The sequence below is a fragment of the Microcebus murinus genome, chromosome 2, assembly GCF_040939455.1.
Source record: "Microcebus murinus isolate Inina chromosome 2, M.murinus_Inina_mat1.0, whole genome shotgun sequence".
NCBI lineage: Eukaryota > Metazoa > Chordata > Mammalia > Primates > Cheirogaleidae > Microcebus > Microcebus murinus.
In genome coordinates this window covers 104,581,346-104,608,360 of record NC_134105.1, presented here as the reverse complement: position 1 = coordinate 104,608,360, position 27,015 = coordinate 104,581,346, and the positions used below count along the sequence as shown (strand labels likewise).

General features: G+C 52.6%; 1 protein-coding gene and 1 long non-coding RNA gene across 5 annotated transcripts; both read left to right on the top strand.

Annotated features, from left to right (window-relative positions):
* Positions 1 to 1,053: 1,053 nt before the first annotated feature.
* On the top strand, positions 1,054 to 24,982 carry LOC109730244 (uncharacterized). 4 transcript variants are annotated; one of them, XR_012918171.1, is made up of 5 exons: positions 1,054 to 1,854; positions 4,296 to 4,369; positions 22,579 to 22,685; positions 24,110 to 24,319; positions 24,643 to 24,982. It is a non-coding gene; the product is annotated as an uncharacterized LOC109730244 (long non-coding RNA). The 4 variants fall into 4 exon arrangements; XR_012918173.1 differs by lacking the exons at positions 1,054 to 1,854; positions 4,296 to 4,369 and adding an exon at positions 9,264 to 9,391 and having other exon boundaries at positions 22,583 to 22,685; XR_002223033.2 differs by lacking the exons at positions 1,054 to 1,854; positions 4,296 to 4,369 and adding an exon at positions 9,272 to 9,391.
* LOC105873206 (uncharacterized) lies at positions 9,614 to 17,775 on the top strand. Its single transcript, XM_075993336.1, is given in 5 exon segments — positions 9,614 to 9,784; positions 10,170 to 10,682; positions 16,342 to 16,386; positions 16,388 to 16,445; positions 17,747 to 17,775. Coding segments are annotated over 5 exon segments (816 nt in total).
* Positions 24,983 to 27,015: the final 2,033 nt, after the last annotated feature.

Below are 27,015 nucleotides of genomic sequence, written 5' to 3'. Positions count from 1 at the left end.
AGGGATGGGGTGAATCAGGGTCCTCCTCCCCTTCCTCCCCATCCCCTGGTTACTGGGAGAAAGGCAGACTCCAGAGGGTGGTGACAGTATGAAGAGATTTGTAGGAACAAAAGAAGGACAGGTTTGGATTGCTGGACACGTCCCAGAGTTGGAGAGACCCCCCCTCATTCCACTGGCACCCCCTCCCATCAACCCCCCAGCTCCCCAGACAAGGAACTCAATGTCTTCCAGCCGGTGAGAAAGGAGCTAACAGGAGCCCTGGTCTAGAGGGAAGGGGGAGGGAAGGGGTGGGGAGTTGGGGGGTACAAAATTAGTCTCAAAGGATCTTTATTTCTGAGCTAGTGAAGCAGATGTAATCAAGGGGAGAGCAAAATAATCATAATGGGAGGAATGGGGGGAGGGGAAGCTGGGGCTGGAATGGGGGGACTAGGCCAGGCCAGGGTGAGAACTGGGGGGCAGGGAACATGGAGTGGGGGAATCTGTTGCCTTTTCTCACCCCTCTAAAGTCTCCCTACTTGGAGGTGGAGAAAGAAGGACCAGGTCTATAGACTCTGACCTTAGCCCTCAGATTCTCTCATTCTCAGTTTAGGGATCGAGGGGCCAGAAGGTGGCTGGGAAGGCAAGTAGGGAGAAGAGAGCCCCCGCCCGGCTGGGGAGGTGGTGAGGAGAGGGGAGACTGAAAGCAGTGGGGGAGGGTGAGAGAGGGGGGCCAGCAGAGGCTCAAGTGGCTCCAGGTCTGTGGGACAAAAGTTGGAGGGAGATTTGTGTATGAGAGAGGAAGGGAGGGGGCCGTGGGGAAGGGGGGGCTTTGACAATGAACTTGAGACAAACTTCATTAGCATGCAGGCCTGCTGTCTGTCACGTTGAGCTCAGACCGAGTTCCCATGCAGGCCAGGAAGAGTGGGAGGGGGGAAAGGGAGGAGCTGAGGGTGGGGGTGAGGGAGAGAAAAGAGACCTGACCATTGTGCCATTCTGGGCCCCAGCTTCCACCAAATATCGGGACCCCAGCCCTGGAAACCAACCCCCCAATTGCTCTCTCTCCTCTAAGAAAAAGATAATTTATCTCCCACTTTGACTCTGTGGTCCCACCCCTCCTCTCCTCTTGTCTAGACTTCCAAGTGCTGGCCTCCGTCTCCCCCCAGTCTGTTCCCCCCTTCGGCTCTCAGCCTTCATCTTCCAATTGTCACTTTCTCCTTCACAACTGAGATCTGGATTTGTGATTAGTTAAACTGACTGGCTTGGGGAGCTGGGGGAAGTTTGGGAAGGGGGAACTGGGACACCCTGAGCCTTCAAATTGGCAAACTGTGTCCTCGTCCCGTGACTCCTTGTCTGCTGTGCTCCTCACCCTAGACACACACATCATTTAATCACTCTCTCAAGTTCAAAAGTGAATTAAAACTCGAAGGAGACTGAGGGGCAGGGGTATTTCTGTCACACCCTTTCTCTGGCTTCCTTGGGAGACAAGGGTGGCCTGGAGGAACAATAGCTTCCCTTAGCCCCTTCCTCCTGCCTCAGGTTAGAAAAGGTAGTAGGGGAGGTGGGACACAGAGTGGAGGTGACAAAGACCCCTTCCCACACAGGCGCTGGAAGGAAGGAGGAGGGGGTTGCCTCAGAGCGGGCTGTTATTTTGGTGGTGGTGGTGCCTCCAGATAGGGGCAGCACCCCCTTTTTGCTGCCTTTCCAGGGAGAGCAGCAAGAGAAAGAAAGAGAGAGGCAAGCGAAATTCCTGAATGGATAGACAGATGCTACGTCATCGGAGCTGCATCCTCCACTCCACAAGAGGCTAGGAGCTGGGGGGAGAGAGGCAGTCCAGCCACAGGGGCCACCCGGACAGTCTCTCCTCACAGAAACCGGGTAAGTGGCCACTGGGGACCAGGGAGGGATCTAGTCCTGTCAGACACCTGGGCTGGGGGTGGGAAGCAATCCCCTAAAATCGGTCAGAGCGCCCTAACCTTCCTACTTTGCCTCCCGGCTAATGGAGGCTGGCGCAGTGATCACGGGAAGGAAAGGCTGATAAAAGATTTAGGGGGTCCCCAAAATGGATGAAGCGTGTGGGTGAAGGAGGAGTTGGCAGCATGAGGTTTCACCCCCTGCTTCCCGGGCATCTGTCTCGGGAGGCAGTGGCTCTGCCCAGCAGCCCGAGTGCCTCTGGGTCCCCTTCCTTTCCCCAGCCCATGCCGGCTGGAGACAGCTCACTAAGTTTGTCAATGGGATTGGGAAGGGGGGGCTTTAGGGTCACGGTGCTACTGATCCTATTAATCTGCCCCTCCCTTCTCTCCACTAGACATGGCCAACATCTTAATGCTTGCACCAGAGGAGAGGCAGGAAGGAAAATTGTCGTGGAGCTGGGAGGGAGGAGAAAAAACGGTGCTGTATTTGGACTCCTGACCTTCTTTCCTGTTGTGGCTCTTATTCCTCTCTGCCCCAGAGACTTCAGGTTTTAAGGGAGGACAAAGTCTGAGGCACTTGCAGGGGTGGGAGAAAAGGAGCCACATTTCCAGAAAGGTGGAGACCAGAATTAGGAAAAATCCAAAAATATTTTATAGGATTTAGATTAATTTCATTCCCCTTCTTCCCCCCTTTTCCTACGAGCTGGCAGGTGCAAAAGGGACTGAAAGGGGCTTAGAAGCAAGTGAGATTTTGAGACAGATGCTTAGGGTCTAGAAGAGGAGAGAAAGCTGCTCCAGCCCTCTTCACACCCATCTAATGGAGGTTTTTTTTGTTTTTGTTTTTCTAAAGGAGGGCCAGGGCACATGGGAAGAAGGGACCATGCCTGCCCCTAGTCCTCCACCCACATGGTGCTTTCTGGGAGACAGGAAGGGACCCTTGTGAAGTAGTAGAGGCTGGAGTGGAGCAGAGTGTTCCTGGTAACCCAGAGGCCACACTGCTGGGAGAGGCTGAGGCTGCCAGCCATCATATGTGCACACACATGTTCTGTGCCTGCTGGGCTGTGTTCCTCATCACCACGTTCCCCTGGCTTTGTGTGTGCTTGGTGGTGAGGTGCCAGGGCAGAGATCAGTGACAAGGGGCACAACTGACCCAGGGAACCCCCCACCACCACTCTCATTGATTAGAGTGGAAGTAGGAGCTAGAAGCTCCCCAACTGTCCTTGTGCCTGTTTTCTGGCTTGTCAGCAAATTGCATGAGGTGGGGGTGGCCCCTTCTTTGGTATGAAGATAATTTCACGCTGAGGCATCCCCTTATGAAATGGGTGGGCTGGCAGAGCTGGGGCTGAGAGTCAAATGAGTACTCCTGGGTGTTAGAAGTGAGGAGGGGGCATTCAAAGCACCCCTCCTAGAAATCAGGCTTAGATTTAAGGCTCATCCCTGCTCTCCAGCCCCTTTCCTTTTTCTGATTTCCTCTGCTTTTAGGCAGGTTACCTTCCTGACTTAAAAAAAAAAAAAAATTAGTTGTGGAATTGAGTTTGAGGTAGAGAGATTCACCAATTTATCTCCACCCCACATGCATAAATCCACACCTCCTGGCATTTTAGGAGCTGGGTCACCTGCGGTATACACGTCATTCTCCCAAACCATAATTTAACATGAAAGCAAAATACTGGGAAGGTATGACTATAAAGTATTGAGCCTGGGTTCCATACCCAACATTCAGAGCATAGTAATAAAAAATAACTGTTTTGTATTCATACCTTTTGTGTATGTGAAAAAGAGAGGGAAGAAACTGATAGCTAGAGGACATGTCTTTATGGATCTCTGAGCTATACAGGGTAGGTGATAGGAAGATAGGTCATGAAGAGATGAGTGCAGATAGCTAGAGAGATAACATGATTGAGATCTTAAATGCACATAGCACTTTACAGCTCACAGGCAAAGATATATCCCTGGCCCTAGATCCTTGATTCTGTCCTAAGTATGCTCTCTGGTAGACCATGAGCAGCAGGAATCTGCCAGAAGTGGAATCTGGGCAGTGGATTACTTCCTTAGCTTTAAGTCTGAGATCTCCACAGGCTCAGTTCAGATCTCTGGGCTGAAGGTTTTGGATGGAGGTAAGGGAGGCTGTGAGGACAGGGCTGGTTAGGGTTGTCCAGGCGAGATGGAGCTGAGAAACTCCAGGCCCTGCCTGTCCTTCATGTCTAGGCTTTTCTCTTTCGGCCATCTCCCTGTGCAGCCTCAAGCCTGAGATTGAAGAGGGGGCCCGAGACTGTCTAGGTCCTGAAGGCACAGGACTGGGAGAGAAGGAGTTGGTGAGAGGGGGATCGGGAGACTGGGGCCATTAGGGAAAGAGGATTGGAGCCTCTTGAAGGACTTTAACATTTCTATTCTCCCCTTTGACAGGAGCTGGGCATCCAAGAAGAAGCAGCCTTATTTGTTTCTGGTGTCATCGTAGGTGGCCACCTTTGGCTTTTGGGGTATTTATTTTCTTTTTGTTGTTTTCGCTGGTGGTAAGGGTGGGGGAGGAACAGGAGGGCTGGCCTTGCATCGCCTGTGTTTTCTCCTGTTCTCTACACCTCTCTTCCCCACTCTGTCTTTTCCAGCTTTCGGCCCTTCATTTTGATTGCTTACTCTGATTATAGCAAGACCCGTACGGTCAATGATCATGGGAATGGAATGAAGTGGCTTGGGAAGGAAAGGCCACCCTGCTTCTAGTTCTGTAATAGAGAGGAAAGGCATTGGGGATACAGGGAACTCTTTTCCCTTTTCCCATAGGCTCCTGAGGGCAGAGATGGAGGCCAGTTGACCTTGGAGGAGGTGGTTCTTTGGGGAAGGGAGCAGAGATATCTGTAGCTGGGTGACAGAGGTGAGAAAAGAGAGGAGTGTGGGTTAAAGTGAATGGAAACCTGGGAAGCTTAAAGAACTGCGAGTGTCTGTGTGTGCCAGGGCATGTACCTGTGAGCATCAGGAGACGGTACTGCTGGAGTATCCAGGGATTTGCCATTGCATTGGTCTGAGTTGATAGGTTGGAACATATTCGTGTGTGTGTGTGGGGGGGGGGTGCATGCACAGCCCCTTTGCACACCCATGCCTATGCCCCATAAGGAGGCCACTTGCTGAGGGCTGAGGGTCTTGTAGAAAGGGCTCCATCAGGATGAACCGGCTGACCCTCTCTCATCTCCGCCACCTTGTTCTCACCTCCCAGACACTCTAAGGCTCTCAGGCAAGTGAGCAGTGTAAGAGCTCCAGAATAGAACTGGGAGCAGGCAGGGGAGGCAGACTGGCCCCTCTATGAGAGGAAAAATCCCACTCTTGTCAGGAAGAAGCATGGTATCCCCAGGGACAAAATCCTCCAGATTATGTGTCAGACCCTCTGACATTTTCTGCCCATCTGAATGTGTGTATATATATATATTTTTTCACACAGCCTCAGCATTTTTTAACTGCCAATTATTGCTTTCATTTGTCACTACCCCGTAGACAATGCAAATATTCTATAGTAAAAGAATAATGCATGAAAATGTTCATAATAGTGATGCACTTGTAAGACAAAAATAAATATCTGAACCCACCTTCCCCCAAATGCAGCTTTCATCTGTATCTTCAAGGCAAATTAACCTAATTGAAACAAAGAAAAAAATATGCTCTTTATTTAATTACCTGAATATTTCAAGAGAGTGGTTTACTGCCAAAATGTATTTTGGAACCCGAATTATAAAGATCTGTCCAAGAGCTGCATCCAAAGAGCATAATTCAGGCCATGTTTTTCTCTACATGGGCCTCTTCAGGCACACAGACAATAGGTGGGCATCAGGGCTGTAGGGAGGGGGGTGGGGATGGGCTCTGGCAGAGAATGCAGGCTCCTAGGCTAATTGAGACACAGACTCAGATCAGCACCTGGGATGTGGTATGCTCTCCCCACAGTCCCCCAGAAATTCCCTGGAAGGACTCAGGGTGGGGTCCGCAGACCATCATTCCACAGAACACTCCAGAGGGCTGTGCTGTGTGCTAGTAGCAGAGGGCTCTGCTCCAACTGAGGCCCTCCAAGGGAGACTGAGGCTGGTGGGCCAAGCCCAAAGGCACCTACTGCCCCCATGTTACTCCAGCTGTTAGCCTCTTCCATGCCTGCTCTATCCAATTAGTATAAGGGTCTCTTCCAGTCAAAGAACTGTCCAATAGTCATGAACACACAACAGGATAGACACAACTCTCCCTTCTCTTGCCACACGCACCCATACAAAAATCCCAAAAATCCCACAAAACACCCAACTTATCAGATCCTCATCCTCCACCCATAATCCACACAACAGCAAACACAGACTTGCAGATACATTCACAGGTACACACAGACCTTTACTAATTTATCAATTACTAAATTTCATAAATTTAGTAATTTATGTTTGAGGTATAGTGTTAGTTACTATACCAGGACAAGAATGTGTTTGAATTGCCCCTGCCCTTGAGATGCTGTCTCGTTTGCTACCTTCCAAATAGTTTCTTTTTTGAGACTGGAACAACACGGCTTGATGTACACAAACCAATCGCATTTTACACGATGGTGGGGAGTTTTCTGCTTCTTTCATGGCTTATAGCTCTGTCTCCATTGGAATAAAGGCAGATGCCCTACTTACCTTCGTCCCTGAGCAGGAGTGGTAGGGGATCAGGTTGTCAAGCACACCCAGACAAAACCAAACAAAAAATTACTTTGTGAGTGGTGGGGATTCCATGTGGATGCCAGGACAATTTAGACTAATCTCCACTTTCTTTTGTGTGTGTGTGTGTGTGTGTGAGGGGTCTCTGCTTCTTAAATTTGGACACTGTTCAGGCTGAACTACCTGTGCAGAACCCAAAGCCACAGCAAAAGAGAGAAGTCTTGCTCTTTATCAAGCTATTTGGGGAAATTTAGATATATTTTCAGAAGTCACCTAAATGTACCCATTTCTCTCTCCATCTTGCTTTTTGAGGAAATTCAGCTGAGTTTGAATTTGGCCAACAGAGACGGGGTGGGGGAGTCTCCCTTGCACAAAGAAGCCTTTCTGTCCTCTCCCCTCCACAACAAAAATACAGCAGTGGCTTAAAGAGAAGGGAGGTTTGTGCTGATCCCAACTGCCTCTTGCCAGACTGTCTGGACACCCAGGACAGGGTAAGAGGTTGTAGAGATAAGCTTGGGCCTCACAGAGGGCAAGGGACTTGGCTGGAAATTGTGACAGAGAAGAAAGGGGAGAGTCTTAGGCAGCAGGAGAGCTCATCCCTACTGGTCCCAGCTCCCCAGGTGCTGGCGAGGGGAGGAATGAGGGGGAGAAGGGTTTGTTTAAGGTGCTTTTAAGGGATCCTGTGGGAGGGCAAATGGGGAGATATTTGTAGAGGAAGTTGGTGGTGTGTCTGGAGAAATGTAGACCCTATTTAGAGTTGCTAGAATGCTGGAGGATATTGGGCCTCTTATAAAGGGACAGGAGGTGGTACACTGAGAAATCTTGGAAGGGGTTTGTAAGCATGAAGGGAAAGGCCTGTCATTTCTCTGGGGCCCTATCTGGGATGCATTTAGCAGCAGGCCAGTAGGTGGGTCTATCTGTGAGAATGTTTGAGGAGGGTGCTGTTTTTCTGCAACTGTACTGGAGCGACAGGGACTCCAACACCCTGCTCCCTCCCGGGTGCTGCATTGGGAGCTGTGAGAGCACCTGGGAAGGGGCAGGAGGAAACAAAGTAGGGGGTGGACACTTTGACTCTGCTTTTTTCCTTTCCTCCTCACCATTGGCTGGTGTGCTCCCAGTTCTGGGAGGGTGAAAAATTGATGTGGAAGCTTCTAGAATGCCTTTCCCTTGGGTAAGAGCCTCGGGACCCTGCAGAGTCTAATAGAAGGGAAAAAAATGCCATGGTCAAGCCCAGCCCTGACAATGCCCTGAGTCCTGAGGAAATTGGGTTGTTTGCTTCAGCCTCTTAACTATTATTCTGGTGAGGCAACTCCTGGGCCCCTGGGCTTTATTCTATTTCAAACTGTCCCCCACCCTGCAGTCATGCAACCAATATCAATGGCAGTGATTATTCAGACATTCTCCAGTCTTTGGGAGAAGCACCAGATTGACCCATTGGCCATCAGCTTGCATCTAACCAAGACAAATAGCATTCAGGCTTGGCTATGTCCTGGGCTGTGCAGAGGAACAGATAAAACAATCTGTCCAGGGAGCCTGATGGCCAGGGGGTGGTATCCTGGAGCCTAGTGTTCAAGGACCCCTGGTTAGAGCAGCTTGCCCATGTTAATCTGACCGACAAGCTCCAGATATCCGAGTCCTAGAGTTTGTTAGCAAAGGGGCTGAGAGTAGGGTGAGTGGAAGGGTGGGGTGGCTCAGGACAGGAATTCGAATTGCTCCCTGGCAGGCACAGCGGCTCAGAGAGGGGCCCAAATCTCATCCTGAGAGCTCTGCCAGACAGCAGGAATCTGGATCCTGCCTGCGGGCCTCTGGGCCTGTGTATATCACCCAGAGTTGAGACTAGGCATTCTTTGATTCATCTCACAGAAAGGCTGCACAGGGAATGTCGCGCTGGGCCAGGCCAGATGGGTAGCCAGATTGGGAAAGTCCGGGACCTGAGCCTTGCTGTCCTGCGATCCTCCTCCCCTTGACCCCGGCGCTCCAGACACCCGGAGAGGGAACGCGGACTCCAGGTTGGAGGCGCACGGGGTGGCTGAAGGGAGAGAAGGCGCTAGCTAGCAAGGGCCTCCATGGCTGGGTCAAATTCTGTCGGTCTTGCCCAGGCTGAGGCCAGCTGGGATCCTCACCCCCAGCCTCCCCTACCTGGAACCTTGGTGCTGCGACAGTCCTGAGATATATTCCCGTTTCTGCAAAGCGGAAAAGGAAGCTCAAGTCCCACTCAGACCCCACGTCTCCCTGTATAAGTCCCAAACTTCCAGAATCTCTTCCTCACTGTATAGAGTTGAAAACCAGGAAGAGAGGTCCCTGTTCATCCTAAAAGATTAAGATCACAATCCGTAAGGATCAGAACCCGAGAAACACAAAGAATGTTCTGACAGGAGGAGGCAGGTAGGAGTAGCCTGCAGTCATCTGGTTGTTTTTGAGGGGATTTCACCCGTTCTCTTGTCCATCTTTGCGCCCTGTCCTGGTGTAACATATCTAGGGCCAAAATGCAAAATGTAAGACCAACGAAGAGTGAGGTTGGAGATCAAAACCACAAACGGCGACGGATTAGAAATGGAAGGCAGGTCTAGGGGTGGGTGAGGCAGCCAGAGGCTGAGAATCAGCACACAGACATAGTATTCCCCGCCCCCCTTCTCCGGGGGGAGGGGCGCCCCAATTGCGCTCCCGGGGCCCGGCCAGGGCAGAGAGAGAGGCGGGGCTGGCGGGGAACGAGGCGGTGACGTCAGACTCGGTAGAGCCAATCAGAGGCTGGCCTGGGGAGGGAGTGTGAAAGGATGAATGAAAAGTCCGGAGCCGGAGCACGCCGGGGCCAGAGCCGCAGCAGAGGCTGAGGAGGGAGCTGGAGAGGTGAGACCTGCTCCACGAGCTGCTGGCCTAGGCTAGGCGGAGGCTCAGGTCTGGGCGGGCTCCTCCGCCCGGGCGGGCTCCTCCGCCCCGGCGCCCGCTGAGCCCTGGGATCAGGGACCCTGGTCCGTGGCGCTCCATGGGCGGGAACCAGCGGGAGGACCGCGCGGGAGAGCACGTATGGGCACCTTGGGCCCGATGTAAGTGGCCTGGCCAGCGTGGGGCATGAGGTGGGCGAGCGCCTCGGAATCCAGTGTCCGCGCGTCCACCACGAGGGGCTGGCTGTGTCCCCCACCCTCTTCTGGTCTTCCCGGACCTCTTTCTTGTCTGATCGCACCTCCTGCCAGCCCCAGGGCACCTCTCATCTCGGACCCCCGGCCATTTTCACAACCCTGGGTAATTTCTGGTCCTCTTTGTACAAAGCCTTTTTTCAGGGGTTCTGCGGGGCCCAGGACTTAGCTCACCTACCCAGCCGCCCTCGCTTTCCTCCCCTCACCCCTTCTCATGGGTGCTCTCCTGGATCTCTTCCCGGGTGGGGTCTTTGCCCTTTCCCAGCCCACGGCCACAGTCTTCCCTCTCACTCTCTGGGTCGCCAGGATTTCCCTGTTTCCTACGGGGGAGCCTCTGGGGTTTCTACCTTCGGGGTTTCACTGCCCGCTCCCCCTTTTAGTCGGCCGCCCAGTTCTTTCCCCCGCACCGGCTCCGGTCGCTTCCACCGCCCTTGTTAGTTGGAGACGTGGCTGGGCCGGCTCCGCAGCTCCCGCTTCTACCCCACGCGTAGGCTGCGGCTCCGCTGGAGGCTAAGGCTCTGGCTGCCGGTGCGCCCCGATCTTCCAGAGGAGCGCACTGGAGACCCGGCGAGACTGGGGAGCCCTCCGCCTCGGTCTCTGCTGTCTTCCCGGGTGGCACGAAAAGCCTGAGAATCCCTTCTACCCGGGACCAGCGGAATTCCCACTTTTGTCTCGAATGGGGGAGCGGGGCAAAAGGGAGCTGGACGCTTTTAGGGTCCGGGGTCAATCTCCGGACCTCGACGCCAACCGCCGTCGTGTCCTTTCCACTGCGTTTCGGTCTCTGTTGTGTCTGCATTCCTCTCCGAGTCTCTTTTGGTCTCGAACACCATTGCTTTCTCCACCCCCTACCTCCACCCGTGTACTTGCCCCCTAACTCCCACTGGCGGGCCACCGGGAGGCTGCGGAGGTACCGGCGGCATCTGCGGCGGCGGCAACCGGGAGGCTGCGTGGAAGAGGCGGCAGCAGCAGCGGCAGCCAGGAGGCGGGGTTGGTTGTTATCTTTGGTTATCTAGCTGTATGAGTGGTGTGGAGTCTTCATAAAGCTAGATAACCGAAAGTAAAAATAACCCCATACACGGCGCAGAGGGGCCCAGGGAAAGCTGGCCTCACGGGCGGTCGGGGGAGGCCGGGCAAGGGTCTAAGAGCCGCGAGGACCGACCCGCTGTGGGAGGATGCAAGAGGACCGGCGGCTCACCGGCCTGGAGACTGCACTGGGCCCGGCGACTTCCCACCCTCTAACCTGGTTCTGCGAAGGTAGGCGTCAGCGTCCCATTTCACTTTAGCCAGGTGCAACATTTTTCCCTCGCGGAGCTGGGAAGCAAGGAAGCCTCACTGGGGTCCTTTCTGGTGGTCCCCGCTCCGGATGAGGCGGGAGAGATCTGTTGAAATCTAGTTGCAGGGTTATTCGGGACAGTCCCTCGGGCTCTTGGCCCGGGCCTCTCCAGGGAGCGCGAGCTGGCGAGCAGTTTCCCCGCAGGCCATCTACAGCTACTGCTGGGCAGGGAGGGTTTGGAGGAAGTCACCTGCGAACACTGGTCTTTGCTTGGGGCGGTTCCCTAAAGCCATCTAGCTATCCAGCGTGGATGGGAGCTGAGAATGTCATAGTGGAAATAGGACTGAAGGTACTAAGTGGAGGCTGCTAAAAAAAAAAAAAAAAAAAAAAAAAGGAAAGGAAAACAGGGTGGCTGGAGAACCTCTCAGCCAGGGTTCTGGGGCAATGGAGTGCAGAGTCGCTCTCTGCTCCATTTCCCTATTCTTTCCTCCTTCAGAATCAGGACCTGAGTCTGATGTCTTAAAAAGATTCTCATGTTGCTTTGTCATTCCTGACCAAAGGGATTGAGTTGGGGTCTTTCAGGACACCCTACCTTCCCACCCCAGTCTCACTCTTGGAAATCATCTCCAAGAACAAATGGCCTCAAGGAGCTCTGAGGAGCTCAAACACAAAGGAATTTGTAGCTTAGTATCTATGCTGCCCAGAGAAAGCAAAGAATTAGAGATTAATCGGGGCCTTTCCTAAAAGAATCCATTTATCTGGCCTGACCTAAATATTTTAAGCAAAAGAGTGTTTAGGTGTAGTTAAAAGGAGAACGGTCTGGGTCACTGTGTATAATAAAAGTAAATGCAGCGAAAGCTAGAAGTGGCCCCTCTGTACCGATGACCACTCCCGCCCCATCCCCCATGGCCTGGCATTCCAGGACACAGAGGTCAGGAGTAATAAGGGGGCAGGAGAACTGGACGAAATGACCTTGTACTGATTCCAGTTTCCTGTGGAAATTAAAAATTTCCTCCCAGGACCTGATTTTATAGCTAGGAGATAATGATTTCATTATATATTATGTGGGAGAAATATTGGAGAATCCAAACTCAAAAAATTGGGCTTCAGGGAGCCTGGAGTACGTGTCTCCTTCTTTTAGAGATTTGAAGGAAGCAGAGATTAGTGGCCTCTTACTTTCTCAGCCATTTGGAATTTGGGATTTCTAGAGGAGGGGAGGTGGAGACTGGCTTAGGGAGAAAGGGAGCAGGTTTTAGGCAGAGACTAATAATCCCTAACTCTACTTCCTGGGCACTCAGCCTACCTGCCTTTCTTTAATCTTCTGACACTGCGAGGTAGCTGTTGTTAACCCCATCTTACATATGAGGAACCACAGGCTTAAATGAGTTGGTAATGTCAATGGCTGGTTTCAAACCCAATGCTTTTTCTACTGGACTTGCCTGTGAGAAGAGCTGAAGAGGGAGTGAGGTCTGGAGAGTGAGACAGGGCTGAACTGCCAAGGGGTGGGAGGGAAGGGGGGGGCCTGGTGGGGCAGGTGCACCCACAGAAAAGGCCTGCTTGTGAGCAGGGGCTGGGAGTTGAGAGGAGAGGGAGAGAAGCACCAGGAAAGATAGGCTGGCTGGCTGGCTGGCTTTCTTTCTTTTTTTAACATTTTATGTATGTAGCTTGTTGGAAATGTGTATTTGGAATCTGCTGAGGCTCATCTGCAAGAGACTTAGACCCTATATTATTAACCACAATGGGTTTCTATTCTTGTTGTCTCCCATTAGCATATTTGACCTCCAAAGGAGCATTGAGGGCCTAAGGGAACTGGTGGGTTGAGAGTTTACACCCTACCAAACTAGCACCTCAGTGGAAAGGGGGAACAGAGGCCAGGAGGGATGTGGGGGTGAGGGTTTGTGTCTGCCTTCTGTGAGCATGTGGTGTGTGCATGTGGGTGTGTGGGTGTGGTTGTCAGGAGAGTGATGGGTGACTGTGTTTGTGAGCTGTGTGTATCTGCTTATGAGGATGAGAAAGTGAGTGATGTGTGGCCTGGTGTGAGGTTGGATGTATGTGCCTCCATGGTGGGTAGAAAGTTTGGCTGTCTGGCTGTGTGTAGTTATAAATCCACTATAGGAGCAGGCACTCCAGGATTTGGGAGGTTTTACCAAACGCAGACATCATGGTGACGCCACCAAGTTCTCCCCACCCCTCTGTACCAGATAGCGCTTCCACCTAACCCAGTAGGAGAGCTAGTAGGCCTGGGGTGCAGGAAGGTCGGGTTGAAAGGGGCTCAGAAAGGCCTCACCAGTCACCAGTGAGGGCATTTCCTCCCTTGTATCATTACACCTCTGCCAGCACCCAAGAATTTTCAGTTCTGTTCTTCAGATCTTGCTGCATCTATTTTTACTAGAAACCAAATTCTAAGCTGGTTTCTTTATCCATTTCTCTCCTCAGTCCCTTATCCTAATACCTTCCCATTGGATTCTAAGTCAAGAATCCAAAAGCAATTTTTTCCTAAATATTTGACTCAAGTTTTGCATTATCACCCACACCTTCACCCTGGGACAGATTTTTCCCCAATTCCAGGCATGGAAAGGGTCTTATTGAAGGGTCCTTACAGCCATAAGAATCATCACAATCCATGAGCCTAGGGAGGGAAAGAAATAAAAAGCACACATGTGATTGAACCAAGATCCATGTTTAGGTGCCATCCTTTAGCAGCTATGCAAATCTCTGAGTCTTGATTCAGATATTTGTATAATGGGGATAAGGATTTATACCCTTAAGATTGTTACCTGCAGCAAAGAAAGAATTCTATATAAAAGATCATATAATATGTTATACCACCCATGGGTAAAGGGTAATTCTTAAATTGCAGAGAGGTAAAAGGATATAGTTTGGAAAGGCTGATAGCATGTGATTGATCTCAGAATGTAACAAGGACGGCCCTCTGGCACAGTCTTGACTGAGGATTCAAAACATTTATAAACTTGAGGAACTTCCCCCTCCTTTTCCAGCTTTGGGCATCAAGGATGGACTCCTGGGAACATGAGTAGGAGGTCTCTGAAGCCTGTTAAGGGGAAGAGGCTGGCTCCATGTGGCAGAGTGGCCATTGTGCTCTTTCTCCTCAATGGATCTTATCACTTATTGGTGAGAGTATTTATGACTGGTAAACTGATTTATGCAGATAGGTTAATATGGCATATGTAAATGATAATTTCAGGTTTATGCCATTAAACTTCTAGATTCTAGAGTTGCTAAAAAACCAGTTTATTAAAGGACCAGTTAGTGGATATAATTAGCACACCAAATAGAGACCTGCCTATCAGCATGAAGACTTTTCTTCATCGCTGAGTGATTTTAAAAAGAGTGTCTTCTCTTTCTTTGCCTCCCAAACCAATATCCCCCTCATCCCCAATGCTATTCCTTTTGTTTTTCTTTTTCTTTTTGTTTTGTTTATTGGTTTTTTGTGGTTTTTTTTTTTTTTTTTTGAGACAGGGTCTTACTCTGTTGCTCTGGATAGAGTGCAGTAGCATCATTGTAGCTCACTACAACCTCAAACTCCTGGGCTCAAGCGATCCTCCTGCCTCAGCCTCCTGAGTAGCTGGGACTACGGGCGCATGCCACTGCACCTGGCTAATTTTTCTAGTTTTTTGTAGAGATAGGGTCTTGCTCTTGTTCAGGCTGGTCTCGAACTCCTGGCTTCAAGCAGACTCCCACCTCCGTCTCCCAGAGTGCTAGGATGACAGGCGTGAGCCACCGTGCCTGGCCTCCCCAATGCTATTCATAAAGTTGGTAACCCGCCAGAGAAGCATAGACCTCTCTGCATTCTTCTATGTCTGCAAGTCTTTCTTGACATCTGCACTTTCAAGGTTTGGAAGTTGGAATCTGATGTTTATTTTTTCACCTTCCTCCATGCCAATGTTGTAGGGACAGATTGACCTTTCCACCTCCCTTCCTTTGCTGTTGGGACCTCAGAGATCTGGGGGTTATTGCACTGTCTCATTCAGAGACTGGTGTGCCAACTTCCTTAGGAGATAAATAAGTTTAGGTAAATGCTTTAAAATCACTGGAGGAAAGCAGTGGACAAAACTGTAAAAACATTCTTGGAGCTTTGAGGAGAATGAAGAACAGGGTTATGGAAGGAAGGGCGGGTGGGTGCGTATTTAGATAGGTGAGAAGAGAGAGAAAAGGGGAACCCCCTCCTTGCCACACAGGCTCTCCCAGGGCTAGAGTGACACCCCCCCTCCTCCTGCCCTAATCCCCCCATTAAGGCAGCTCTGAGTTTGTTATGACAGCGGCTGAAGGCAGCTGAATTGCTGTTTGCTGTGTCTGCTAATTGGACTGAAGGGTTGGAGTCTGGACACTGAAAGGGACCATTGTTGCTGTTTACCTTCCACAGCCGCCTCCCTGGGGACCCTCTGGGTAAAGGGGAGCAGCACCCCCTCAGGGTCATTGCACCCATTCCCTGTCTCTGCAAAGGGACTGTGGTGGGTAGACAGTTTGTCATTGCCCTGGGGTGGTTTGAGCTTCCACAACATAGAAGAGACAAGCCCAACACCTGAATTGGTCTCTTCTCCTGGCCAAGCCCAGAGGCCATCCAGGAGCTCCTAGAAGGGGGAGTTACCTGCTCCTTTTCATCCACTTCTTCTTTAGGGACCCTACCCTTTGTTTCTTCCTCCAGCTAATCCAGCTTAACCCCTGTACCCTTTCTTACTGGCTTTTTCTAGGCCAGCAATTCTCAACTTGGTTATACAGTAAGTCAGCTGAGGAGCTTTTTAAAAAATACTGATATTTAGGCTCAGCACCAGAGCAGTGAAATCAGAGTATCTGGGAATGAGGCCCGGGCATCAGTATCATTTAACATGCATCTAAGGTTAGGAACCACTGATATAGGCTCATCTTTTTGCCTGGGAAAGACATAGAATAGACATGCACACACATGAATGCATGCATGCACTTGCCTGCACACATGCAAACACAAACTTGCCCTGATCTCTTCCTGCTTTTCCTCCAAAGCTCCTGATATCCATAATACTAGAAGCAGGTTGTGTATCTTTCTCATCTTTATTACTAAATTGTAGGAGCCTTAGAATTTAGGATGGAATTTAGAGGTCTGTGTTCCCACCTCAACCTGAGTGTTCTTCCTTAAGGGCAGGAACTATGAGTCCGTCTCCCAGTGGATTTCCAAATAGGATCCAGAGGAGGACTGAGCTAATCTGGGGTACTTAAATCATTAGGGGTGAAGAGGGTGGGAAGTTCAGAGATTCATTGACTTCTGTGCTCTTTCTCCCTCAAAGTAGTATTGGCAAATTAGAGGTCTTCAGAGAAGAGAAACTCTCTTCAAGGGTACATCTTTCCTTTTCCTTACTGTTTCCAAATGTTTCTGCTTCTTCTCTTCCCTTTAGCTTCTCACCTGGGATGGGTGGGTGCTCCACCATCCTCCCGCCCGGCCTCTTTCCTCCTTGTGGAAGGCAGAGCCACATCCAGCACCACGGACAGCTCCCGGGCGGTGAGTGAGATGGCTGTGCTGACCCCCTCTGGGAGGGATAGCAGGGGTCCTCCCCTCTGTGCAGTCAGATATCAAAGGTGCTAGATTTTTGAATCTGTGGGAATTGTTTGCAGTCAGCTGTGGAGGCTCCGGAGAGACAAAGGCTGAGGGAAGTTGGCATTCCTGTCGCTAGGAAATTGGGTTTGTCCTTATGTGGGGAAGTCTGAGAGGGGCTGCTCCAGTAGTAGGAAGGATGAAGGTTATATTTCAGGAAGGATTCATATAAGATATGGAGTGTACAGATCAGGTAGAGCTAAAATGTGCCTTAGAGATCATTAGTCCTATATCCCTCATTTTACAGATCTCATGGTAGTGGAAGACATACGATCAGGTTGCCCAACTAGTTAGTGGAAATGCCAAGATCCAGGCTTCTGAATTCCAGCCTGGCCCTTTCCATCATGCCTGATACTTCCTTTAGGAGTCTCCCTGCCTGGGTTTGGGGGAAGAGATCTGATGCTGGTAGGGGGAATTTAGAGGTTGCTCCCCCATAAAAAAGAACAGGACGCATGTCTGGACATGGGAAGTGTCAAGGAAATCACCAGGTAGCGATAGAACTGACTGTTGTCTCTGTCTGGGGAGGTTTGGAGGGAAGGCATGGGGGAGAAGCACAGGGGAAGGCATACCTAGCAAGAGCCGGTAAGCCCATGGGAGGAAAAGGCAACCATCTGCCAGGGCACAGCAGCCACTGGATGGCCACAAGGAGTCTCCAGAGGCCAGCAGGAGTCATGCAAACTGGAACGGGGCCTGGGAAAGGCCCTTCTGTGTGCCCAGGCCTGCTCCCCCAACACCGTGAGCCTAGAAACAAAGGGGCCATTCTCTCTAGGATTTGATGCTGCCATCTCCGGCTGGCAGTGCCAGGTGGTGGGGGCATCAGGGGGTGTCAATCCATTACCCCCCCCAACTCCTAGGTCCTCTGGGGCTGGATGTTGGGGAGGTGGGTGTTCCATGCTATGTTGCCATGGCAACCACCCCAACCCCCACCTCCCAAAGCACAAAGAGAGACAGCTTTTCCCCCACCCCCAGGAAGAACCTGGGTCTGGCTGGGAATCTTCCCTTGAGAATCCTCCTTTCTGATGCACAAGCCATGGCATGCATAAGCATCACCCTCTTTTCAGCACAGGGAGCTAAGGTTCTGCCATCAGCAGGCTACATAGGCAAGGAAGCTGGTGCATGTGGAGTCTCTGGGCAAAGCTGTGCAAGTGGGCATGGTCCCTTATACTTAACCCCCAGTCTTCCCATGCTCTCTTGCCCCTCACCTATAGCCAAGGCCATCTTAGGCCTTCTCAGCTGAAGCAATGGGGCCTGACTCTTTCCCAGAAGTGAGGGACACCCTGCAACCCCAGCACACCTCCAGGCTGTGGGAACAGAAAACAAGAGTGGGCCATTCCTGCCACCCTCCATCTGCACCCTCCGCCATTACTCATTAGGCATTCTGCCCCTCCTTCTGCTCGTTAAGCCTGATTTGCATACATTTGCATAATATAGTTCATTTGCATTCCAGGAGGCTCCTGGTAGAAGCCAGGAAAAAAGGGGAGGGGGATTGGAGAAGAGAGAATAGGGGAGAGATTTTGTTTTCATCAAAGTGTGGGGGGAGGGGCCAGGGGGAGGTGGCAGGAAGAGGACAGAAATAAAAACTCACACTACTTTCTTTCTTCCCTCTGCCCTCCCTCCCTGAGCTGGACTCAAATGCCAAAGAGAGATGCCAAGGGGCCGGCTTTTCTGTCCTTTTTTGTCTTGCTTCCTCCGGCCTTGGCTCCCCAGCCTGGCCCCCCACCTTGTTGGGCTCAGGCTTCAGAAAGAAAGAGTCAGGGGTAGGAGGCGAGGCTGTGGGAACGGAAGCGGAGGGAGGCGGGAGGCCGCCATCTTAGGTAGCTGGCGCCTGTAAAATGGCCGCCTCTGACAGGTGTGCGCTGAGAGCCAGCCCTGGCTGGTGGGCATGGAGGGGAGCGGGACCACAGAAGAACTTTCTTGCTAGCCAGGAATACTGTTGAATCTTCCTACTGGTGGAACTAGGAAGAGAAGATGGGGGAGAAGGAAAAGGGGAGACCAGGAATGGTGGCTCCCACAGGGCACCACCTCCTGTGCTCCTGTAGTTCTGCTCAGGAGCAGGGGTGGCAGTGAGGCTCCAGCTCTGGGCTTAGTTCCCAGAGGACTCAGAGGGCTGTGGGCAATGTAAAAAGTGGGGGAATCAGAACGGGGACTCTGCAGGAACAGGGGGAGGGGGAGGTGTGGGCAGGCAGTGCTATCTGCCAGTCTGAGGGTCTCGCTGGGGCCTGTGAAAGGCCTCCCTGGACTTGAGGTGATGCTCCACTTTCTCTCCTCAGCCCAGCTGTCTGGCTTCCATCTTCACAACTGGTGACACGGTGCCCTCTCACAGCCACAACAGGGCTCACTGGCCCTTCCTCGGGCCTGGTCCTCCCTGACCTCTGTGGAAAAGTTCATGCTATCTTTCCAGTCTTCCCCTTTGGCCTTTTGTTCTTCTGTTATATCCATGATTATTCATTCTTAGTTCCATTGATTCAGTCATCTGAATCAACCAGTTCCCCATTCAGAAGGGGTCCCCAAGGTTCTGCTGTTCATAGTCCTTTTCTCTTTCTTCTCACTCTTCTTGCTCCACTTTTATCATTTCAGCCATTATCTGAAGTTCTAAACTCTCACTCATTTTTTTAGTCTTGACCTCTCCTAAACTCCAGATTCACACCCTCCCTAACTACCACCTGGAGTCCTGCTATTAGCTCCCAGATCAGAGGCTGGACTGGTGCAGCTGCTTGGCCAAGCCTGGATCACATGCCCGGGTCTAGTGCAAGGAAGGCTGGGAAAGGACCTGTGTTTTTAGCTTCTGTCATGGCACATAAGTACAATCTCCCACCAAAACTCAGGAGGCGAGCCATTCCCCAGGGGACCAGATGCTCACCAGCATTGTGCTTCAAGTCTTGCCCCATGTTCCTGTGTCCTTATCTCTATCAGTGGCATCATTTTTGGGTTCAAATCTTGAACTTCATCCTGGACTTGTCCCTACATCAAAACCTACCACTTCTTTTCTTCGTAGCACCTCTCGTTTCCACCTTTCTGTCCCTGATCCCTGCCTCCATGTCGGGCACATGCATTCAGCAGGCATTCGCTGAGTGCCGCTTGGGTGCCAGACGCCACGCAGAAGGAAAAGGTGGACTACAGAGCCTCTTTGAAGAGCCAGCAGTCCGGTGGGGAGGCAGACACACAAATAATTACCAGCCAGTGTGAAGAGAGGCTGAAGACATGCACAGAGTGCTGTGGGGGCAGGGAAGGGAGCAGGGCCACCTCAGAGGCACCCAGGAAGCCTTCCTGGAGGGCATCAAGAGAGAAGTGACAAAAGACAAGCAGGAGTTTGTCAGTGTCAGGAGTCTGGGGAGGTGGGTGGTGAAGAGCAGCCAGCATGGGTGAACACCAGGAGGCAGGGAGGTGAGGGAGGAGGTGGTGTGTTTGGGGACACACTGCCCCTCACAGGGAGTCTGTGCGGGGAGGAGATGAGGAATGGAGGCAGAAGTCCCACTGTGAAGAGCCTTCTGTGCGGTGCCAGGGAGGCTGGATTTAGTGACGTGGTACTGGGGAGGTTAGCCGACAGCCCGGATGCCAGGGGGAGGGTGTGGTGAGGAGCAACACATAACCACGCCTAGGAGGTGTGGGGGCCCCCGCATCTGGCTGCCCACTGAGCCTGGCCAGACATTTAACTGGCTCTCAGCTACTTCCAAACAAATGAAGGAAGGGAGGCATATCTACCTCCCCGCTCCCCGCCACACACATGGGGTTGGGCTGGCTTGTGGGGCTCTCTGGAGAGAGAGGTGGGGAAGCTGAGGTTGGTGGTCCTCCTCAGCACTAAGAGCAGGAGATGGGCCGCGGGGGGTTAGGGGCAGCGATACTGGCCCTGACTGTGTGGGGCAACCCGCTAGTCTCTGAGCTTTCGTACATACTGGAAAAAAAGGTTCAGTAGATCAAGGGCTGCCAGGCCCGAAGAGGCTGGAGTGAAGATGCAGAGAAGGGGGGTCTGTCCTGGCAACTTCTGGGAGGAGGGAGTGAGGGAAGGGGTGAGGGGGACCCAGGGCCAGGGCTCCCAGGGGATTCTTCCTAGACAAAGGGGGTGAGAGGCTGCAGAGACAGCCGGTGGAATGTAAGCGGGGTGCCCACTACCGCCCATCCCCCAGGCCCAGCCTGTGCACAAAGACCTCTCTGTGAGTGGCCGTGGAAGTGGCCCTGTCAGGTGAGGGGGCTTAGCTCCCAGGGCCTGGGGCGGAATGGGGTTGGAGGAAGGGAGGGCTAAGAGGTGGCCTCGGGCTTTATCCAGGTCCAGGCAGGAAGTAAAGAGAAGTTGAGGCCAGGCCAGTGTCTCAGAGTGAGGCCATGGTGGTCTGGTCGAGCTGTCCCCAGAACGGGCTTTCTTTCCATCATCCAGTCAGGGCCCCATGTCCCCCTGGCTGTCACTCCTGATCCTGCCAGGCCTCTCCAGTCTTCCCTACCCAACTCATACCACCCCTTTCAGGGCGCTCTTGGCACTGACCCCACTTGAGCCTCCTCTCCCCTCCCCAACATAAGACTGTTGAGTCATCTTCCAGCTCCTGCAGGGCGCTCCCCATTCAGGGAGGGCTGCCTTGAGAGGGGGGAGAGAGACTTACCAGAGCCAAAAAGGAGTCCTGAGGCCGCCTCAGTCTCCATACCCACTCTTATCTTCCGCAGGGGAGGTTCCTTTCCTGGCCTGGCCTCAGTGACGCTTCTCCCCTCCCTCCAAGTCCTTGTTGGGCACAATGGCCCTTCTAATAACTGTTTGGACTTAGTGTGCTTGAAGCCATAGAATGACAGCAGACACAGCTTCAGCTTGCAGATGCTCACAGATTTGATAGGTAGAAGGGCTCTGTCCACCAGAAGGACAAGAAAAAAAGGTGCTTTGGGGTTTTGACTCTGGCACTGAACAGGCTGGTCAGGATACAAATTCTGACTAAATGCTGAGGGACACAGTTACAGGGGCCATTGGAGGTAGGCGGGGGCAATCAGGGAGGGCTTCCGGGTTTGGATGTGAGGGCCACCGATTCTTGGGGGCGGGGGCAGAGGGGCTCTGGGTGCAGTGCAACCCATAGTGAAGGCCCAACTGAGAAGCATGGCTGGGCCCTGTGGCTGGAGCTCTGCAGTCTCCAGTAGGGGAGCATCTCGCTGAGACTGCTGTTAACTACATCCCTGCAGCCTCTTTCATCCTTCTCAGAGCTTCCCCTGGCCATGTGCGAGTACAGTCCAGCAGTACCAGGAGGAGAGGACAGGTAGGGCGGATTTCCGTGTCCCTGCAGCCCTCAGCTCCAGGTCCTCCAGAGGGAGCGTGAGCCAGGTGTGGCAGGACCTCCACTGTGTGTACTGTGTGCAGCTCCAGCCCTGCCACATGGGACCCTCTCAAGTCCCTGACTTTATGGCTCCTCAGCATTGTCAGGAGGGTGCTGAATCCAGACCTGTTTAGGTCCTCAGGCCCATGGGCCAGGGAGACTTTGAGCAGGAGGGTCTTTTGTCTCTAAGCAGTTATTCCTTGTTGTACAAGCAAGAGCCAGGAGGAGGAATGGTTTTGGCATCAGCCCCCACAGATAGCAATGGGCCCTTTAGGCCTGGAGGGAAGGACCAGGCTGAGGCTGGCATATGGAGGCTGAGCCCTGGGCACAGGGCATGAGCTTCGCCCGGCTGGGGCTGCCTTCTGCTGGGTTTGTCCATCTGGCACCAGCTGGCCTCCCAGCACCGCCCCCACAACCAACCAGACTCCTTCTTCTGCTGTTGCCATGACAATTGGCTGCCATCTTGTACTCAGGGCACCACCACCTCTGATCTGGATCTTCCCATGGGTTCCTGGAGGGTGGGGGATAGGTCTCTAGGGATTTATCCCTTCTTCCTGATAGCTGTTCAATAAAAATTCATATTAATATGTGATATTTTTTAAATGGTCAAAGTGGAGACTTACTACGTGTCAGGCTCTGAGCCAAACACTCTCGGTGTGTTACTTTATATGACTAAGAAAGAATTAATGAGATAGGTTTCAAACTGAGTTCCTACCCAGTTTCCTGCTTCTATAACAGAACTTTCCTCTCTCTAGCCAGGAAATTCCATGACCTTGGGAAGTCCTTTGCAATGTCTACCCAAGATCTATACTGCTGTGGCACCAGCTCTTTGACCCTTGGCTTGACATGGCTGAGTTGAGAGGTAAGGAAAGAACTGCCAGATAGTTTTAGTCACTTTATGAAGATTCCTGGACTTCAGCTGGAGGGAAACTGAGACTTGGCTAGCTTGGCAAGAGGTCCAAGTACCCCTTAAAGACTTGGGGGCCCCCAATCAAACTTTTTGTTTAGAGGAGTCAGTGCCACAAAATGCTTTGAAATTCCCTCTTCCTGCCCCCATCAGCACCCAAAAGAGGGAGGAGCCAGAGATCTTTGGAGACGGAAAGTCTTTCAGGCTCTCAGGGGGCTCCCCTTGGGACCCTGTCTCCCACCCCCTGCCTTGCCATTGGTTAGGTTCCAATGTTGTTCCTAAAAAATCCTAGGATGGCAAGAGCTCCTTCCTTCTAGAGCCCACTGGAAAACAGAATTGTTCACCTTGACCCAGAGGGGCATCTTTGAGGGGCTTTGAGCAGGGGCCAGCCTTGCTGAGGGAATCCTGAATGAGGAGCAGGTGGAGAGAAAAAGGAGGCCCTTCTTAACTGAGGAAGGCAGGCTGGAAGGGAGGGGCTGGGGATAATTTATGATATCATTGTTCCCCCGCCCCACTTTCCCAGCCACCACCCCTCTTCCCAGCCCCCTGCTACTGTACGGTTGCTAGGAGAGCCTGGCTCTGTCTGGGCTGGGAGGGGGGAACAGGCGGGAGACTGTTCCATCTGGACTCCTCCTCCCCCACCCAGGGCCCTGCACTGAGCCACATCCACCACCTCTTCCCAGGCCCCAGCGCACACCAGTCTCTTCTATTCCCCCAAATCTAGCCAGTGTAGGGGTAGTAGGGCTCCCAGGCAGCTGGGGCAAGGAACAGGAAGAGAGCATGGAAGGACAGGGGCTGAGACTTGAAGGGGACACTGAGGAATAGCTGGGCCACTGAGACCTGGGAGCCAGCCCACGCTGGGAAGAGGGCCAGAGGGAGTCAGGCCTGGTGGAGCCCAGGTTTGGGGGGGGGGAGTCAGAGTCCTTACCTTTGAGGGGATCCAATATGGAGGGCAAGGCAGAGCTCCTATGCCCACCCCTCCACACTGTCGAGGTCAGGCTAAGAGACTTGGCAAAGGCAGGAGGAGGAGGAGCTGGGGCAGGGAGGAGGGAGGTAAGTCTGAGAAGGCTGAGGAGAGACTAAGAAGAAGGAAGGTGACACTGATCACTCAGTGGGGAAGGGCAATGCAGGGATGTGGCTGGCATCCTTTCCTCTTCTGGAAATTTTCTTCTCAGTTTTAAGGCTCTTGGAGAAGTAGGGCGAGGTGAACGCTGGGGGCATCCAAAGCTGCTGGCTCCTAGCTCTGGAAGGGCAGGGACGGAGCACCGTACCCACAGCTGATTCGTACCATTTGTTTGGACAAGTCCTTTCTTAGCTATTATCTCAGTTAATTTTCCCAACAGCTCAGAAAACTGGGCAATACTATCCCCCCTTTACAGAAGATGAATCAAAGCCTCAAGGAGGCTTTCCCAGACTCACACACAGTTGGAGGGACTGAGCGAGGAGAGGACCAGGCAGGCAGGTGGCAATGTCCACAGTGTCTCAGGAGCAGGGGGAAGTCTGCAGGATGCTGAAACAGTCCTTGCAGGTTGAAGACAGGACTGGAGAAGAGGTCACAGGAGCTGTGGAAGTCACCAGAATCCACCCAGGTTGGTCCTTAGCCCAAAAGAAGCATTCTCCCTGCCTTCCTGAAGCAAGTTCCCCAGGCTCCTGCCTAATCGCTCTGTGCTTGGGATCTGAGCTTCAACCCTGGGCATTCCCCCTGCCACCACTGCCCTGGGTAGAGCACCTAGAAGAGATGCCTGTTCTCAAGCCACTGCCACGTTGGCTCCCTTTGTCCTGCTCCCCCCCACCCAGCTCACCTTTCCTGATGGAAGGGGCCCTTCCAAAGCTGCTGGAAGTTTGTCCTCTGCCTCCTCCTAAGGTCTCCCTCCAAAGGATTTTTTTCACTCTTGACAATTTTTCTTTTCAGACCAAAAAGAACCTACTTCACCCACCTGGCCTGAATTCCCTCTGAGAAGTCTTCCTGGATTGACTGAAAGACGAGGCTAAGCTCTAGCAAGTTGAACTTGACCGGCTCCTCAAGAAGCTTTGAGAAGAATGGAAGTGGGGAGGGCCCAGCCTCCAGCCCGGGCAGCCCGTTATAGCTGGAGCCATCTGCGATGAGACTGTGGCCCATGGCTCCCAGTCCACCAGCTGTCAATCCCGGCCTATCCTGGTTTATCCTATGTCATAGGAGCTGTAATACCCATGTGCTCTGAGCTGGAAGTCCTATCTCATGCCTAATAAAGACTCTTGAATATTTAACAGTAGTGATGGTAGTGGCTGTACCTGGGCAGAGTTCAAGGGGAGGGACTGAATGGGGGGGAGGTGATACTGGACCCCTAACAGAGACCAATGATATGGAAGCCTCACTACAACCACCACTCCCGCCCGGTGGGGCTGGGCATGGCGAATGAACATCTTGGATCCTTCTACCTCTCTCAGCCACCCCAAGGCTCCTGAGAACTCCATCCGTGATCTGGTCAGGTCCAGCTCAGCCATGTGCTGCTGCCCTCAGCTAAGGAACAGCTAAGTTCCATCCCAAGGACCAAGAGAACGGGAGAGGGTGATGATGCTACCCCAGACTGCCTGTGCAGGAGGTCACTGGGTGGCTCTCTGTCTCCTCCACAAAAGGATCCTCCCTCAGAAATGTCTTCATGAGTTTGGACAGACCACATAGGAGGAGAACCCCTGCCCCATAGGGCCACCCACTCCTGCTACCTCTCTGTCTACCCCCAGTGGAGATAGAAGGGAATGATTAGAACCACTAAGAGGAATTCAGGTTAGGCAGCAGGTAGGATTTTCTAGCAATAACAAGACCTGAGAGAGACCTTAAGGGGGCAGGGAAGCCACAGTAAGAACCTGGAACTGCTCTTAACTCCATTTTTCCCATAACACATCTGTCTCCAACATGCTCCCCACAAAGCGAGGCCCCTTCTCACTCTGGAGAGTGCCCGCTCGGCCGTTAGCAGAGCCCAGACTGCCAGCACCATGTAAACTCTCCATCACCTTCCAGAAAGTCATTCCACCATCTAGCCACAATCCCTCCATGGAACTATAGTTTGAATACTAGAATTTTTCTAAATAGAAAAGGTTAAGATAATACACATGACACAATTCTAACAGCACAGAAGAGAAAGTATATCTCCTTCCTACCCTTGTCGCCAGCCACCCACCTCCTCTCCACTGATACCGGTGTCCTCCCTGAGGTACTCCATATGTATACTCCATCCAAGCACATATGTATATACCCTCCCCTTCCCTTTCAACCCTGACCACAGCCTTTTTAGCTCCCTAGACCAGGGCTGCTAGCCTGAGGTCAAGCTGGACCTCGGAGGGTCCTTACATCTACTAAAATTGCACATGGAATGGTGGCTGGGCACCTGGGCACTGTTTCCAGGAAGAAGGCTCACGTTAAGAGCCACCAGGTCGAGCCCAGTTCCTCATTTTACAGGTCAGAGAGGGGAAGGGCTATGTCCCAAGTCCTTAGCATGGTAGAGGCCCATCAAGAGAAGAATTCCAGGCTCCCCCAGCCTACATACCCAGAAGCCCCAGGTCCCCACAAGGACAGGGACTTGGAGAACTGATTGAGGCCTAGGATGCTGCGGGAAGGAGGAAGCAGTTCCTTCTGCATCACAGTCTGGTATACCTCAGGGCTGAACCCAGGCTCACCGGGCCATTGGAGTGCTTCTGAGCTTCCCAGCCTCTTTTCGGGCCCTTCCACTGCTTGGCCTTGCCAGGACCCATTGTGGCCTCAGGGGTTGGTCTCTGGGGAGGCAGGGTCTGGCTTGGGGTGAGTCAGCCCAGAGGAAGCTTCTCCGGACCTGCCCACCTCCTGCCCCTGGAGCCTGAGCATTAATCTTCATGGCCCCATTTACCCTCTGGGTGTCGGGGGACCTAGGCAGGGAGAGTCAGCCAGTCCCTGTGGCCAGCCCTCTGCCTCCACTAAGGCCTCCTGCTTGGAGAGGGGAGGCTCCTGAGTGAAGGAGCTGGGACAGGCAGGAGGAGATCGGGCAGGGGCAACAGCAGGCAGGAGAAGAGAGACAGAGGGTGGGCTGCCTTTTGGAAGCAGAAAGACCCAGACCCAGACAGGGGCAGAAGGGGTGGAGAGGGGCCTTTCCCTTGACAGAGATGCCAGGACCCAGGCCGGACACTTTGGAATGTGCTCTCAGAGTCCCACTGAGCATATGCAGATGAGGCCTGTCTGTATGCAAATGAGCCGTCTGTACGCAGATGAGGAGAGGGCATTCTCTTCTCAGGGTTACCATAGAGCCCACCCCCTCCCCTTTCCCTCAGGGCTCCA